Below are 17,241 nucleotides of genomic sequence, written 5' to 3'. Positions count from 1 at the left end.
AAGAAAGAAAGAAAGAAAGAAAGAAAGAAAGAAAGAAGAAAGAAAGAAAGAAAGAAAATGACTTTGTTCTGGTTCTCTGTTGTGTTTGGATGGTTTACAGCGCTCTGCTTTAGTCATTAACCCTGTTTAGATCTCTCTGGAGAGAAGTACTTGCTCATGAAAGAGTGTTTTTATGAAACTGAATATATTTGTACATGAATAAAAGTGCTCTGTGAAGCTGAAGACTGAATAAATCTGATAGTTATTGTGGACGGTCACGCTAATTTTCCTAAAACAGCATTCAATACATGGTTTATTATTTTATACAGGTGCAGAATGATTTTTTGAAATGTTAAACATGATCCAGGAAAATAATGCAATTTGTTGTTTATTCTCCCACAGGCAAATGTGGAAGGATTATTTAAAAGACAAAAAGATGGGAAATATAGAAAAAAACACATTTTTTAAAAGTAAAATATTACGAATTTCAAAACAATAATTTTGAATGTAATTTATTTATTTTTTTCTTATAAATAGTAAATAGTGCTGCATTTTACACATTATGATCAACAATTATATGCAGTCGAGAACAAAAAAAGAAAACATGAAGGTATAAAAACAAGGTAAAAAAAAAATAAGACATGAACATTGTGTTACAGAGACAGAACAAAGAACTTCATCTGCAGATCTTCTCCAAACTTAAGAGTAAAAATAAAGGTGGTATCCGTCCACATATGAAAGTCCTTTCTTTGCATGAAAAACAATCAGAGTTTAAGAACAGATGATTTTCGTGAGCGAGTGAGGTATTGAGTGTGTATTGCACTTTCCTTGGGTTCGATTTGTGGCAGGGGTCTCTCTGAATGTTCAGAATAGCATACTACCATGCTACTAATGTTCAGTATGCACTATGTATATCTTGTGCAATTTTTCTGCATGCAGAACTAATGCAAATCATTCGACTTGACTTTCCTATTACACTGTAACCAGTAAATTAAATATTTTATTCCTGTTCTTCTTGACACGTCATCAGCCAAATCAAAGACGTTTTTACACTAAATCAGATTAAAAATGCAACCGCATTTGCAAGGTAGCATACTACTTTCATTGCATTCTTTTAGTATACAAAGTAGTATAGAATTAATATACAGTATGCAATAAGCAGAACAATAGTATTCCATTCTGAACTTCACGTCTGTCTCATAATAAGCTCTTTTGTGTGTGCTCAGATGACTGGGGTCTGTATAGTCTGTTTGCACTACAGAGGGCCCGTGAAATACCATCGGACACTTGAGTGCATTCTGTTTAGGTCACCCTCCTTCCCTCTATGAAGTGGACCTGAGAGCGTTGTGCCAAATGTTTTTGTGTATTCAGTCATTTATTTATGATTAATAATACGGAAAGTTGGCACACCTGTATTTTCCAAGGCCTCATTTCCTAAATATGTCAACAAAGTCAAACAAAATGTGTCTCCACCAAAGAGTCGCCGTCGAGTTGTCACAAACCAGCCACTAAAGTGCGTCTGTCAGTGGACAGCTGATATCACACTCTTCCCTGCCATTCCATGCTGTTTATAAGCACAGTCTCAGTCTTTGAGTTATTTGTCCTTTCCCTTTGTCCCCCTCGTGCCCCATGGCTCTTCAGGAAGGAGGTGGCAAGTGTCATCAGAGCGTGTGATGAGATGAAAATAAGGAGAGGCTGCTTCCTCCAGGTCTAAATGGTCAAACTAACCCATTCTCAGTCCTGGTACTAAACCAAAACCCAAGCCCACCCACAATATCCCCCTCATAAAAACAACTCCGTACAACACTTTGTACCCACAGGCGTTAGAGAGGACGGCCAGCACCACTGGCCTTTACTCAGCGCTCCTCAAACGGGAGTCTGAAGACGGACGGTCATTTTGGTCAAACATTCGAGGATTGGAGGAGAGCTCAAGTGCAAGAGTTCACGGCCATCCATAGATCTCTTCATCTCCCTCTTCATTCAGTCGATGCTGGGTTTCAGATAATGAAAGGCACCTGAAAGAGACAGAGAGAGAGAGAGATGTTAATTTAAGGTCAGGGTCATTATCGTCATTATGAAACCATGAAAAACTTCATTACTTGAAATGTAATAAATATGAACAGAAATAAAATAAAACTTATTTTTAATTCAGTTAGGTGCCAAGACAACGATTCTCATTTTCATTTAGTTTAAGCTGAAGTAATAAAATAACTAAAACATAATAAAAACCATCACCATACAGGCACAAAACTAATAAAAATGACAAAAATACACAACTTTATGAAAACTTTTACAAAAACTCAAAGGAAAATATAAACTTTAAAATGAAATTAAATGAAATTAAATGTTTATTAACTGGTAACAATAATTGTTTAGGGAAATAATATAAAGAAAATACAGTTTTGCATGCTGCAGAACTATATATATAGTAGATTTAGCTTCTTTTATTTTTTAAAGAACAGTACACACACACACACACACACACACACAAAACTCATGACATTACATACATCATATTAAAGTCTTGGAAGTCTACTGATGCCTCCTAGTGGGCTCCGGCACAATGGCTGAGAACTACTGATATTAATATATGACTATATTGACCTAGCCTTTGGCAGAAGAAAAAGAAAATCAAACTATGCAAAAGCGTAAGATCCAACAAAACATAGAACATGATTGAGTGAGCCGGTGCGTGCCAATTCCACTAAGAAGACAGACAGAGAGAGCAAGAATGAGAGATTGAGAGAGAGGGGGAGAAATGAGAAGAGAGCGGTCCTATATTCAGTTCTGTACGGATCAGAGTCAATGATCAACAGCATCTACAGATCTGACCCGACTGAAACACATGGTTCTAATATCTGCCTGCCACGGGCCATTCTACTCCTACACGAGACCCCCGCTAACTCCTCCACGGACCCCCAGCTCTGTGCTTACGGGGGTGCGGACCCCAGCAAATTAATGATATCAAGATGCAGTGCTGGATTGGGCACTCGACATGTCTCCCCTCCGCTTCTGAGACGGCTGCTCCTCTCGTTTCACTGAGTGTTTGAGTGGATCATGAACGATATCTTTGTTACCCAGAGCTCATTACATGGCTGGCTGACGGATGACTGGAGCTGATGAGATACAGCTCATCTCACGGGGTCATGAAAGGTCACAGGTTAAGCACCGTAAACCACGGCAGCGTTTACCTGTGTGGCGGCCCGGCGGATCACAACTAACTAATGTAAACCTATGATTACGCCTCAGATTAAAAGACCAATACTTCACTGAAAATAATCTGAGTTGACATTTAGATGATCATGTTTCTCTGTAGAATCTTTGCTTTTAAAAAAAAAAAAAAAGTTTCCTGGCTGAACTGTAGCGGTTAGGACGGTTATTTTAGAAAGTCGAGCTGTAGTGATGCATCTCATCAAAATCATATGCCATGCATCAATAAAAGTGTAAAAAAGTGTAAAAACATTGCAACCGTTAATGCACTTTTAAGCGTGGTTGCACAAACAAAACATATTCATTAGAATGAACATGAAATGGAAATTCATGTCAGATCTATGTTCTTAATGCACGTTATTGATCTAATTGTGAATGACTCATCCATGCATATATATTTATTTATTTTTTACCTTGTAATTTTTCATCAAAAGTGAAATGACAGAATTCTCTTTGGTGACTTATGCAGGACTTCTCCAATTTTGTCTGCATAAATCCCACCCCTTTCTTACAATCGACTGCATTCAGATTTGCCTTCATCCAATCAAAAAATTGATTAAATGATCTACATGTTTTCTTTTCAATAAATCCTCAAGATAAAATATAAAAATAATATAAAAAACAATTCAAAATGAATAAAAACTGCAATAGTATCTATAAAATATCCCAGCTATGCATCGAATGCAAAATGTAATTTTTTTCCGCTTCCACAACAAACTGAAAGGTTTTTAGAACAGAGCTGGTGTTCACCTTGCTCTGCCCGTATTGGCTGTACTGGTAAGACGCCACGTGGTCCACGCTGTACCCGGGTGAACTGTAGCTGGAGGGGCAGTAGGACTGGGAGCTGGGCAGAGTTGGCATGCTGGGCAGGCCTGGCAGAGCCTCAAGTCTCTGAGAGGAGTGGCAGCTGGGAGCCATGCCTGTGCTGGGCTCCAAACCACCCGTCAGCGGAGACAGGGCAAAATCACTCTGTGGCTGGTGCGGCACTCCACCCGGATTCAACAGCCCCATCACCTGAGGAAAAACAAGAGAACATTTAGTACAACTACACTAAGGTACTTTGACAAGCAAATGCTGAAAAGACCAGCCTAGACCAATGAATTTCCGTGCTGTTCAAGCTGATTTGTGCCTGTTAGCCAATACATGACCAAATACTCATTGTATTTGAGTCCAGAAAACCACATTTAATCAACTGCATACTTACAAATCAGTTTTATGTGACAAAGCAGTGTTATTACTGTTAACTAAATCCAAAAAATAAAACCTTAAAGGGCATTACTGTTTAAATATATACAGTATATTACATTTCTTGCTGTCTGAGCTGAAGTACTAAGATAGCTAAAATTTAATTTATATATATATATATATATATACAATAAAAATGAAAAAAAAAAATACAAAAAAAATCATTTAAAAATTTCATTTAAAATCTAATTCAAGATATTAACAAAACCTATAGTTATATTTCATCGATGCACATATAAAACAGGAAAAACAGCTGTCTTATTAAATGTTTATTCATGCAGGTATACATAATTTTAAGGTTTTCCAAGAAAATTATATATTGATAGTCTTTCAGTATTCAGAACTTCTCAGATTAACTTTTTTAAACATATTTTGAATGCACATGGATTAACTTAAGTTCTCAGACCTATCAGAATTCTTCATCTTCACTTCATTGTTTCAAATAAAACAATGAAAATTTGCTTTTGTTTTAAACTCTATGATGTGAAATGAATTCAACACACCGAACTGAACATAATGACAACGCTAAAGTTTTTACTTCAGCCCTCCCTTTTATCGAACAACACACATCTGAAAGGATTTGGTGACAGCGAGTGAAGATCTCTCCAGCTCTCACACAGCGTCTCTGGCCGCCTGTGTCTAATTCTCACCAGTGACAGACAGATGGAAGCGAGACGCGAGTGTGCCATCAGTGTCTGTGAGCTCTCGGACGCTGCTTGATGGGCCAAATACAGATCAGTTCCCTCCCTCTGCTAATCATTAATCAAAACCAGTCCAGCCCAAAAAAATCTCCTGCACACTGACTGACCGACTGAACAAGCGGCCGGCCCACTGACTGTGTCCAGAGTCCATGAGAGTCCAATTATTCCCCATCCTGCTGAACACATGGTTCCTTTTAAACCGTTACCCGGTCCAACCAAAGAGGGGTGGAGTCATTCGAGACGGGCTGTATTTCTTTGCCCGGTTAACATTTTCCTGAAAACTATACTGAGTTTAGAGTTGTGTGTTTGAGAAGAGAGCATAGCCATGAGAGTAAGGAAAAAAGAAAGCAAAAAAGAATGATTTGGCATTTTCTATCAAGATTTGATCTTAAACACCAATAGAACAGAAGAAACATATGGAATAAGTACGTCATACAGTATGTTGGTGGGTTTGCTTAGATATTCTTTAGGGACAGATTTGTCCTCAGACGTGAGCTAAATCCGACAAAAAACTCCCTGTGGGGACATCTGGAGAGGTAATCAACTGGAAAAACAATCCATAAATAAAGTTTTTATTTATATATAAAATAAAAAAATAAAATAAAAATCCCAGTTGAGATGCACTTACAGTGGAAATGAAGGTTGCCAGAATTAAATTATTAAATTCAGTAGTATAGCCCCAAAACATAATCAATGTGTATTAACATGATTTCAGCATGAAAAAAAAACCTTAATAGCCTTTTCTGTGTAAATTTATATTCAGTTTTATAGTCTTTTTAAATAAAAATGTTAAATGACTATAAAAATGAAATAACAAACAAATAGAAAAGTTAATGTAAGTTTTTTTTTTTTTTTTTTTAATAAAATGATACACAATTTACATAATCGTGTATGTAAAATATGTATAAAATTACACATTATACATTTTTGCTTTTCAAATACAAAAAATCAGCCCCATTCACTTCCATTATAAGTGTCTTTATTTTATAAGGTTTATGCTTTTTAAAACCATGAAGTGAACTTTGGTTTTCATATGACATGTTCAAAGAATCTGTCATTATTTACTCATGCTCATATCGTTCCATACACATCTGTGCAAAGTTATGTTGCTATGATAACTGCAATGCCTAAAACTGTAAAATGACTATAAAATGCATGACAATTTAACAATGCACAAATTTCTAATACAAATGGTTTAAAAACTTAAAAGCAATCAATTTTAAGCCATTTAGACAATTCTAATTTCAAAGCCTCCAAAAATGGTCCCCATTTATTTCCATTGTGAGCGCCTCAACATAACCTGGATTTTTTATTAAACCATGAGCCTAGTCAAAATTATCAACATTATGCTACAAATTGTGCAAACATTTACTTAACTTGTATTGAACCTTGAATATTCATTTCTAGAAAAAAAAAAATGGGTGTCTATGGTATTTCCTCATTTTGCAAGGAAACCATGTGTGTCTGTGCGGTTAACTCTTTTCCAAGTGGTGTGAAGGGTCATGAAATTCCTCTTGGGGTTCATCTTCAACAGCTGCTCATAAGAGAAATGGACTGAAAGCTCTAAGCACTCACAGATTTTCAGGTGCTTTCCCCACCTTGCAGATAACTCGCGGATCACACGAGCTGACAGCGTATATCATGTACAGCAGCGCATGTGTGAGTCACACGCTGATGTGTGATGCTTAACAAATGAAAAGCACATGGAGGTTAAACTCTCTCGTTCACCTCCCCATGGGGGGCCCTGGATGGCTACATGTGAGGTGAAAGCTAAAATGTTCCTTCCATATCCAGACCACAGACAGGAGTTGGTGACAAAAAGCTTCCTCATAAAACATTTTCCCAGCCAGGACATCTCATGTACACAGCTGTCCGGAGGAAGCAGCCCACATTCACCAGAGCTCAAAGTGCAAAAAGGCAATATTCCCAAATCCAAATAAAACGCCATTCTGATTTCAGATTAAACACGTTAAGCAATTTTTGTGATTGCAATTTCTGGTTTTGTTGTTGTTGGTTTCACAAACTGATGCATCATATTTAATCTCAACTTTTTATTTAATTTTAACAGTGCAAAAAAATAAATAAATAAAATAAATTATACAAATCACTGCAAAAAAAAAAACAATTTAACATGTTACTAAGTGCATTTTTAGCACTTTTTACTGACAGTAAAGAACAGCCTACGTCTGCAATGAAACTTATTTTATGACTTTCTGAATTTTTTTTTAATAAAAAGTACATCTGAATGAACAGGAAATGATGGGATAAAAAGCAGTGAATTGGATAAATAAAAAAAACACACATATGAAACCAACTTGAACTGATTTAGGTCACTGTTCTTGTAGAAGTAATGTTTTACAGCAAGAACAAAACCACTAAAAAGGGAAAACCATGTTGTTGTTTTTTTTCTTTTAAATTAATAAATGCTGTAACAAAATTATTGCTCTTTGTTAGCTAATGCATTAACTAAAGTTAACTAATGGAACCTTATTTAATGTGCATCTTTTTTTCTCTATTATGCAAAAGTTTATTTTAAAAAGCATAAACCCTTATGAAATAAAGAATCCTCTTCATTTATATTCTCATAAGCTTTATCCATCACTGTACTATCATATTTTTTTTATTAATAAACAAAAAACAAAAACAATCTCAATTTCACTTGGTATTAAACTACAAACCAATCTGCAGGCACGAGCCTCCTCAGCACACCCAGAATCCCAAGCTTATTTCAGCATACATTAAACCACAGATAAATACATAATTCAAACAATTAGCCAACAAAGTGGCTCATTTGCATAAATTACACAGAGCATTATGGAGGGTAAATTCACCCATTCCAATCAATTAAGAGTCCAGAGCATCCCATAATTAGAATCCCAGACGCTGAGAGTTCCAGCATCGTCATGACGACGAGAATCCCTGCCCTTTAACAACAACACAACAGTACCAGCTGACCCTGTGCCAGGTTACACACACACACACACACACACACACACACACACACACTAATGGCAATAACAGACCGAGTGTGAGTGTGAGAGCTACCTGACCTCTAAGTCAGTCCTGACGCAGGAATGCTGTCTTAATGACTAGGAATTGGTTCTGATTACAAACCCTGCTGCTGGGGGCGCTGCAATTAGACACACTTCAATTAATACGTCATGTTAAATAACTTTGTGCAGTTCAATAACTTTACACGAGGCAAGAGTCCAAATCCAAACAGAAGATTCTTTATTTCATAAGGTTTATGCTTTTATGACATTTTAATAACACTTTAAAATATGTTTCATTAGCTAATGTAAAACATTAACTAACAATGTGGAATATTATTTTTTGTTACACTTTATATTAAGGTTTTTTTTTTGTCTTGAACTTCCCACATCATTCCAAGCTTGTATACTGTTAAATTTTCCTTGTAATAACAATGGGGAATTTTTTTCTTTTTTTTTTTTTTTTTAAGTGACAGATTTTTCCATGCAATAATATTTCATAGTGAACAGCGGTTTTCAAAACTCAAAAAGAAAGAAAAAGTAACATGGGAGTCATGCATATATAGACTTAAATGAGGAACAGACTCACATTTAAGTTGTATGAACTATTATGTTACTATTTTAAAGACTGACAACCATAGTAACAATGAACTGCTGTTTTATCACAAAAGCTGTAGTGATTCCCCAAAATGTTCTCCTGAATTTCGTACAAGTTTGAAACAGTAGGGTGAGTAAACAATGACAGAATTTTCTTTTTTTTGGTGAACTGTCTCTTTAACAAAAACGTTATTGTACCATAACATATCTAATCAATGGGGATGTGTTTAGACGGCAGTGTTTTCCATAAATCGTACTGGTAATCTTACTGGCTTTCATTGCTTTTTTTGTGTATTATGAGAAAGAAGCTCATTCTCTTACAGCCCCAGGGGGGCTTTCTATCTCAGTCATTCTATTTTTTCCTCTGCTTCCATTTCATTCTCTCTCCGTCCATCTCTTTCATTCCATTTATCTGTATCACGCAGCACTCCGAGGGGTTTGAGTTTGAGGACAGCACCCAGGATGCCGCTCATGTCTAACTACCGGATGCTTTGAGGCAGTTAGGAGCTCATTTTCTGGTTGTTAGCACGACAGATAACAGCTGATGAGTGTGTAATCACAAATAATTGTCTTTCACTTCTGGTTTCCATCATCATCATCCTTTTAATCGTGTCCCACCCCTCCTCACACCTTCAGTCTCACATTAACTCATATTGCCATTCAGCTGGTCAGTGTAAAAACAGAGACTTCCTCCAAGTTTGGGCTCAGCAGCATTTCTCTTTTTGAAAGAAATCAGTGCTTTTATTCAGCAAGGATTCATTAGATTGGTCAAATATGACAATAAAGACATTTAAAACAAGATTTAAAATAAAGGCTACTTCGTATTCAACAAAAAATCTTGAAAAACCTTGTCAAAGTTTCCACAAAAATATTTAGCAGACCAACTGTTTTCAACATTAATAATGATAGTATGTTTCTTGAGTATCAAATTAACATATTAGAATGACTTATCATTCTAGTTTTTGATAACCTCAGATACAAAGTTTTGCAATATTTTCATGCACCACAAGCTATTTTGCTCAATCATTTTCTACTCTTTCTAATACTCTAAAACTTGAATCAAAAAGGCATCTTTTGCAACTGTACCTTTAAGATTTCCTCATATGACCTTGTACGATTGCCTAACCTCTTTGCATGATTGTTTGGTGGAAAGCCCTGGCAGCTGGTCTGTATCTGCAGCCATATACTGTATGCCCAGACTGTATGTGAAGTGAAATGATACTGACCTGTGATGGGAGCCCGTTGCTGATGGTGGGGTTCACTGGGTTTGCATGACCAGGCGCAGCCACATAGCCGTCAGAGTAACTAGAGAAACCATGACGTCCAGAGGATAGGCAGTAGGCCGAACTCCCGTCCTGGGACCCCGGTCCGCTGCCAAGCCCAGTCTGATGCACTGAGGTGGGGGGAAGAGGCTGAGGCCTGTGCACAGTGCTGGGCTGCTCTGATACTGTTGAGAGAGAAAGAGAACAAGTCTTCAGTGTCACATGATACTTCAGAAATCATGTTCATTTGGTGCTCAAAAAACATTTCTTTTAGTATCAAAGTCAAAGTCAACAGTTTTGTTGCTGTAAGTCCCTTTGGATAAAAGTGTCTGCTAAATACATTTATTTATTTGATTTATTATTCTGCTTAACAGTTCTCACCTTGTGAGATGGATGAGGGAGGGTAAGGGCTGTCTGCCAGCTGATAGGGCTGAAGACTTGACATCGCAGAGGGTGGGAAACCACCAGGTATCAGGTGATTAAACGCCATGAGCTGATTGGCTCCTGCCTGCTTCCTCCAGCGAGCTCTTCTATTACTAAACCAAACCTGCAGGACAGAAAATGACAAACAACACACTTACATTTAACACCCATACACTCAGAATAACTATTTACTCACATAAACACATCTGCAGATTGGTTTTATACACTAACGGTGGCAAATTTAAAACATGACACATTTCAGCATGGGCTTCCCATAACAACCCCCTTTATTTGGGAACCAGATATGGAACCATGTTATTCCTGGAAGAATGTGTTTGTGTGTGTGATGTATCTGAGTGTACACAGGCGCTCTTTGTATGTGCAGTACCCGAAGGCTAGTTTTTGTCTGATTGCGATCGAAACATCTGTGCTCATTAAAAAGCGGTGACATCATGTCACGGGTTCTAGTTTAATTGGGTTAAAAGGACCTAATAATAGAGTTTATTAAAAGATTTTTGTTTTGAGGTTTTTCTGCGACAGAAAACTAGGGTAAAAACAAGAGGTCAGACGTGGCACAAAGAAGCCTGTGTTTATGCGGGTGTGTCATGTGACTTCGGGGCAAAGGATTTAGTCCCCCAGTGTAAACCACATTTACATTTGATTTTAAACAGCAATGCAACATACGAGAAAGTGTTTGTAGAGTGATCATTTCCACAAAGATACAAAGCTTTTACAGGAAGTAATAGAGTTGAATATCAAAGCTGTGTGTGTTGATGTACCTGTACTCGTGCCTCGGTGAGTTTAGCTCTCTGAGCGAGCTCTTCTCTGGTGTAAATATCAGGGTAATGGGTGCGTTCGAAAGCTCTCTCCAGCTCCTCCAGCTGCTCGGCTGTGAACGTGGTCCGACTGCGCCGCTGTTTCCTCTTTAATGGCAAACCCGGTTCTGAGTCCACATCTGAGCCCTCGTCTGAGTGGCTTGCTGTAAGAAAACATTAAAGTTGGATTATTATTAAATAAAGAATAAATCCAGAACTCTATGCGCTGTGAGAGATTTTCATTTGTTTCAGCAGAGCACAAACTTTAAATGAATAGTTCATGACTTGAATTCCAGTTCTCTCACAAAGCTATTGTATAGAGTCGGAAAATAGCAATGCCTCATACCTCATACATAGTCGAACCACATTTTATGATATTTTTATGGTGTTTTTGTCAACCCCAGCCCTCAGTGACATTCAATGTATGTAAAACAAATTTGCACAGACTAAACAAAGTGGCATTTTTTAAAATACAATAAAAATACTACAGCAAACTAAATAAATTCATAAAACAAACAAACTAAATAAATGAATAAATAATTCCATAGACTAAAGAAAGTGGCAGATTTAAATAATAATAATAATAATAATAATAAATCAAATTAAATAAATTCATAAAATAATTTAAATAGAAATAACTTTATAAATAAATAATACTTAAGCACATTTTTAATAAAACAATTTAAATAAAAAATTTGAATGAATTAATCAAATAAATTAATGAATTAAATAAATTGTTTTGAGCAGCAATGCTGTGGAAATTATTTTAATAATTAATAATTAAAAACAATAATTAAAAAAGTATTTTGTTTTTTTAATGTGTTATATTTGGCAAGATAAACTGACCACAATACTGAAGTTGTTTTGTTTCTATGTGGTTATAACTGAAGGCTAGTATAACACTTTCCTTCACCCAGCGCTCTGTATTTACACACAAGCACACACATCAGCACTTGCTCGTATGCAGGTATTATTTGTGAAGTTGGACCGGGTTAGAGGTTCTTTCGTAGCTAATTCAGCAGAAGAGAATGCTGGTGTGAGTGGACTAAAGCTCAGGGAATCTGTACCCAGAGGAGGGGGCCCTATCAAATGATTAGGCTCCTCAAACTAGCGTGACAGCCAGCTTTTGTCCAGTAATACGCCTCGAAAGAACTCGCCAACGCCACATCTGCTTCATCCGACACTAGCCATCTCCCTTCTCTTGTTTGCTCTCTCTTCGATTTTCACCCCCATATGGTTGAAAACACAAAACGTAAAAAAGACACCCGAGTTTGCCCAGCAAAACCACATTCACAGACCCTTAAATTAAAAATGCAAACCGTCCATCCAATCTACTTTTCGTTGAGCTCAGTACACATTTACAAAGTATAACAACCAACAAGTAAGGAATACGCAAAAAGTTCGATCTGCAATGTGTTAATCAAATGAAAAAAAAATGTTTTGTTTGAAAAAATAATGCAGATGTCAGAATGCTTCTATTTCATAAACAAAAACTAATTAGGACTTCCCACCTAACATGCAGGTGTATTTCTCCTGCAGAGAAAGAGAGCAAATAAGAGAAAGAGTAAAGAAGAAAGAGATATTTTGAGGTTTAATTAAAAGTGAAGAGTCACGCAAAGCAAACTCTTCGTTCTCAACCCAGGAGGCACACAGCGTGCCAGCGTGCATCTCTCCGGGCATCTCACGAGAGTTTGGAAAGAAAAGAGAGACACATGGAGGGAGGGAAGACTGTCCTTTACCACTTTTCCAATGTAATGCTACTGAAAAAGTCACTTCTCATGCCATTTTACTCAAAAGTCTGGACTATTTTCAGTAGACAGCACCTGGAATGAACAGCCAGTTATTGAGGATATGGCATCCATCATTTTCTTCATAAAGAAAGCCCTCAGAGAACTGAGTCGCAAATTAAAATAAGCACATAAAAACACTATATTCGCCAAAACTAACATCCAGAAATCAAACCATCAGATCAGATCCTGCGAGGAAAAGAGAAGGCACGGGAGTTTCCAAATCGCTTTATGATTTGGGTAAAAGTAAAACATCTCACTTTTCATTTTCTTTCTATCATTATGGCTGCAAAAAGTCAAATAAAATGAAAAATACTATAATAAAATATAAAGAAATAAAATATATTAAAATAAAAAAATAAGTAAATAAAATAAAAAAGGAAAGAAGTAAATCAGAGTCAGAGTTTCTTTAATTTTCACCGCAATAAAAGTCAAATGATAAGAATAAAATAAATTAAAAGTAAATTAAATAAAAGGTAAGGTAATCATTACCACTGAAAAAAGTGATATAAAAAGGAAATAAATAAAAAGTAAATAAAGTAATTAAAATTAATAAATACATTTAAATAATAAATAAGCCAGCATTTCCATTAATTCCTGCAAAAAGTCAAATAATAATAATAATTAAAAATATATAAAAACAAATAATATAAAAAACGTAAAATAAATACTATAAACAAAAATCTAAAAACACCTATCATGTTTAATTTGGCTGCAAAAAAGCAAAATAAAATCAAATCAAATAGTAAGTCAGTCTTTCCCTTAACTGCTTGGAGTTTGTAGCATTACTGCTGCAAAAAAAGTCAATAATCTGTAAATGACACTGTTGCATATGGCTCTTTCTTTCTCTCGCGCTCCCTCTCTCACTCACTCCATCTCTTTTGGGGAGTTATTTGGCAGTCTTTTGTTGGCCTGTTTAGTGAGAATGGTGACTGAGCTCTTTGGAGTCTGATTTCCACGCTCCATCTGTAGGTTCCATGAGCTCGGTCCGGGCAGCATTGAGGCCCCTGTCACCTGCCTGGCAGGGGGCGGGGGGGAGGTGGGCACAATGAAGGCTGGATGCAGGGCAATGGGGGCTCCACAGGGGAACAGCGGGGGGCCGCCCCCGAACCCTTCCTCCTCCACGGCCAGGGGGTTACAGAGGTGGAGGTGGTGGGGGTTGACGGCGAAAGAGCAATACGGAGAGAGTTAGGGGGAAAAAAAGAAGAAGAAGAGGGGGTAGATCGCTCAGTGGCACCTGGGGGACTAGTTTAGTGACTAGTGAGGGGTGTGTGGGAATAGCGATCCTAGTTAAAGATGATTGTCAGTCACGGTCTTGTCCATCGTGTCCATTTACAGCATTGACGTACGCTAACACAGACACTTCTCACTCAAATGTATAATTATGTGATTTTCCCGGGATTTTTAACTTCACTGACATGGGATTTCAACAAACAGCATCAAACATTGATTTAACATTAACATCAGAACGATACAGAAATTGAGAGAAATTGCATTGCATATTTCCCATAAAAAAAACTGGATTTTAATAACTTAAAACATCAAAGCATAAAAAAACCTGAAAAATAAACATGCAATTTCATTCATCTGAATAACCAAAAGCTTGACATCTCCAATAGGGAGATCAATAAATGTCAGAAAATTATTTTTAATCTGGAAAAGTGGGAAAACGGCGGGAGTAACAGACTCCTGAGTTGCTGTCCATCAGAATTTGAGCAGGACAGGAATCTCATACTGTGACCACTTCCCACAGCATACCTGTCCCAATACACCACCAACCGCTTATCCCATCCATCCTCTCTCCCTCACGCTCATCTACTCTGCATCTCTTTGACTTTTGGACTGAGGTTTTGTCTTTCAGCGTCAAAATTGTGATTAAAACAATGAGTGATGTGTTGCACCAAGAAAAAGAGACAGAGAGAAATACTGATGAAGCAAGACAAGTAACACCTGCAACACTTTATCTGCATAACACTAACAGTAAAGATATTATCCAAATGAAATACATTTTAAAACTAAATGTAAAACAACAAAGAAAGCACTAGGGGTGTAAATATTTGCTCTAACAAAATAAATTATTAAATTTCATGATTGGTTTTTTTTTTTACTTAAAAAAATATACAAAGTGTAACTGGAGAGACCATCTAATGCCACAAGTTGAATGAGGACCTGAAAATAAGGCTAAAAAAAATAATATAATAAATCGAAGTTTTATTGATTTAACTAAAATAATAAATCATTTTTATTATTAATTCATATCAAAATAGAATTCTTTAATCAATGCATTGAAATAAAAAAAATATATATAATTCTCACTCAAACATTTCTAATACATTTTACAAATAATTAAAAAGAAACAGCAAGTAACACACTGAATTAAACTCAAAATGTTTAAGTAAAGGCTGAAATAATAACCTTGTTGTCTCCAGTTATCCTTGTTTTCTTTACAACTTTGAAAATAATTTACATTGTAGACATTGTTTTTACTTTAATGTGTCTTTAAGTATAAAAAGTATAAAAAAATATAAGCTCAGCTATGTGTGTGTATATATATATATATATATAGGAAGAGTCTCCAGTATTGTTATTTGGTAAGTGTTAATTCCTCTCGCTCACACATCAGATTTATATTCCTCTCACACGCAGGACAAACTCCACAATCCTGCAGCCTGCCAGCTACACACAGCATTTATCAGTGCACTCGAGAAAATAGAGAGAGAGAGAGGGATGAGCGCTCTGCTGAATGAACTCCGTAGCATTTGGATGGACGTTAAAGGGGTTGTGGTGAATTCCGAGCATAATCACAGAGAAACAAGAGAAGGCTGAAAAACAGAAGCCAAAATGACGCAAAGCAAATGCAGCTTTGTGCAAAACTCCAAGAGAGCTGGTTGACTTTGAAATGATGGATTTGGAAACCTAGAAGAAAGCTATTGCTCAAAGGTCGCTAGAGACTTGATTGAGTTCTCAGTAATGTTTCGTTTAAAGGGATCCTCCACCCAAATACAAAATTCTAACATCATTTATTCACCCTCATGTCATTTCAAACATCCCTTCTTCTGCGGAACACAAAATAAGACATTCTGAAGAACGCTGGGAACCAAGCAACATTTGAACCCATTGCAGACAAAATATCTTCTTTTATGTTCCACAGATGAAAATCATATGAGCTTGAAACAACCTGAGGGTGAGTAAATGATGACAGCTTTTGTGTTTTTGGGTGACTTATCGCTTTAAGGATCAACTTTGTCTCCATTTACTGACATAGACGAAGAACATAGAGAAATAAAATAAATCCGATTATATTTGATGAGAAACATTTGCATTCATGCAGATTTTTTTTTGCTCAAATCTGAGCAAAGTACGAAACATTCTGAGGTCTCTTCTGCAACACGTGAGATTACTTAAGTGTTTTTCCTCAGGAGAAACATCTGGGAACCTGGAAACTCCATTTGCTGAAGCCACTGAGATTTGAAAGGCATCTTTTGTGATTTTTCTTCTGGAAAGTCAGGTTGGCAACTCTAACGCAACACACACTGTGACACGCAAAAACAAAGAGAGCAGATAAAGTGAAAGTAAACACAGGGATGCTGGAGCGAGAGCACCAGAGTCCACAGATGACCATCTGGGCAGTTTATAGCTCCTGGTAGGGGAGAGTCTTCTCCTCAGGGGCTGTTAAATGGCTGGGTAATTGAGCTTGTGACATGTGTTCCCCAAACAAAACAAAAGCGAGAAGAGACAAATGAAGCATTTATTTGCAGCGTGGAGGAGTGCTGGCCCTTTCAGCCCGCGCCCCAGCCAGCCACTGGTGAGTGAATTAAAGAGTATATAGAATCCCAGCAGATGTAGAGAGAAGAATGGTTAACGGAACGATCACGACTCCATCTGGGGTTGGCATTTTGTTAAGAGGGAGGAGCAGGGAGTCACTCAACTCGCTCAAGAGCCACGACCCCAGCAGCTGCCCCGAGAGAAACCGAGCGAGAGAGAAAGAGTGGTACACGAAGAAAGAGAGAGACAAAGAGGAGAAAAGATCATTTTCAACCTTGCAGGTGGACTACAATGCGACTGGACATTTTGGACACACTTTTGGACAGCATCTTCCAATATACATATATACATGCCTAACCAACTGCCAAATGTGACCATGGTACTGATCCTATCAGGGGCTGTGTGGGTGCAAATGAGTCAGATGCACCCTCCAAAAGTTATAAAACCTAAATCAAAATGCCATGAAA

At 37.0% G+C, this 17,241-nt stretch overlaps 1 protein-coding gene across 3 annotated transcripts in view; it reads right to left on the bottom strand.

Moving 5' to 3' along the window:
* Positions 1-475: 475 nt before the first annotated feature.
* LOC113046220 (paired box protein Pax-3-like) overlaps positions 476-17,241 on the bottom strand; it is a 28,062-nt gene continuing 11,296 nt past the window's right edge. For all 3 annotated transcript variants that reach the window (XM_026207158.1, XM_026207159.1, XM_026207160.1), the window contains exons 5-9: positions 11,187-11,386; positions 10,366-10,531; positions 9,949-10,169; positions 3,940-4,203; positions 476-1,994 (exon numbers count right to left, since the gene is read on the bottom strand). In XM_026207158.1, the coding sequence (XP_026062943.1) occupies positions 1,977-1,994; positions 3,940-4,203; positions 9,949-10,169; positions 10,366-10,531; positions 11,187-11,386 (869 nt within the window). In that variant the 3' untranslated portion in view covers positions 476-1,976. The remainder of the gene's footprint in view (positions 1,995-3,939; positions 4,204-9,948; positions 10,170-10,365; positions 10,532-11,186; positions 11,387-17,241) is intronic.

This window comes from Carassius auratus, chromosome 27, assembly GCF_003368295.1.
Source record: "Carassius auratus strain Wakin chromosome 27, ASM336829v1, whole genome shotgun sequence".
NCBI lineage: Eukaryota > Metazoa > Chordata > Actinopteri > Cypriniformes > Cyprinidae > Carassius > Carassius auratus.
Note: the sequence above shows the minus strand (reverse complement) of the source record. Positions and strands in the feature narration are given on the sequence as shown.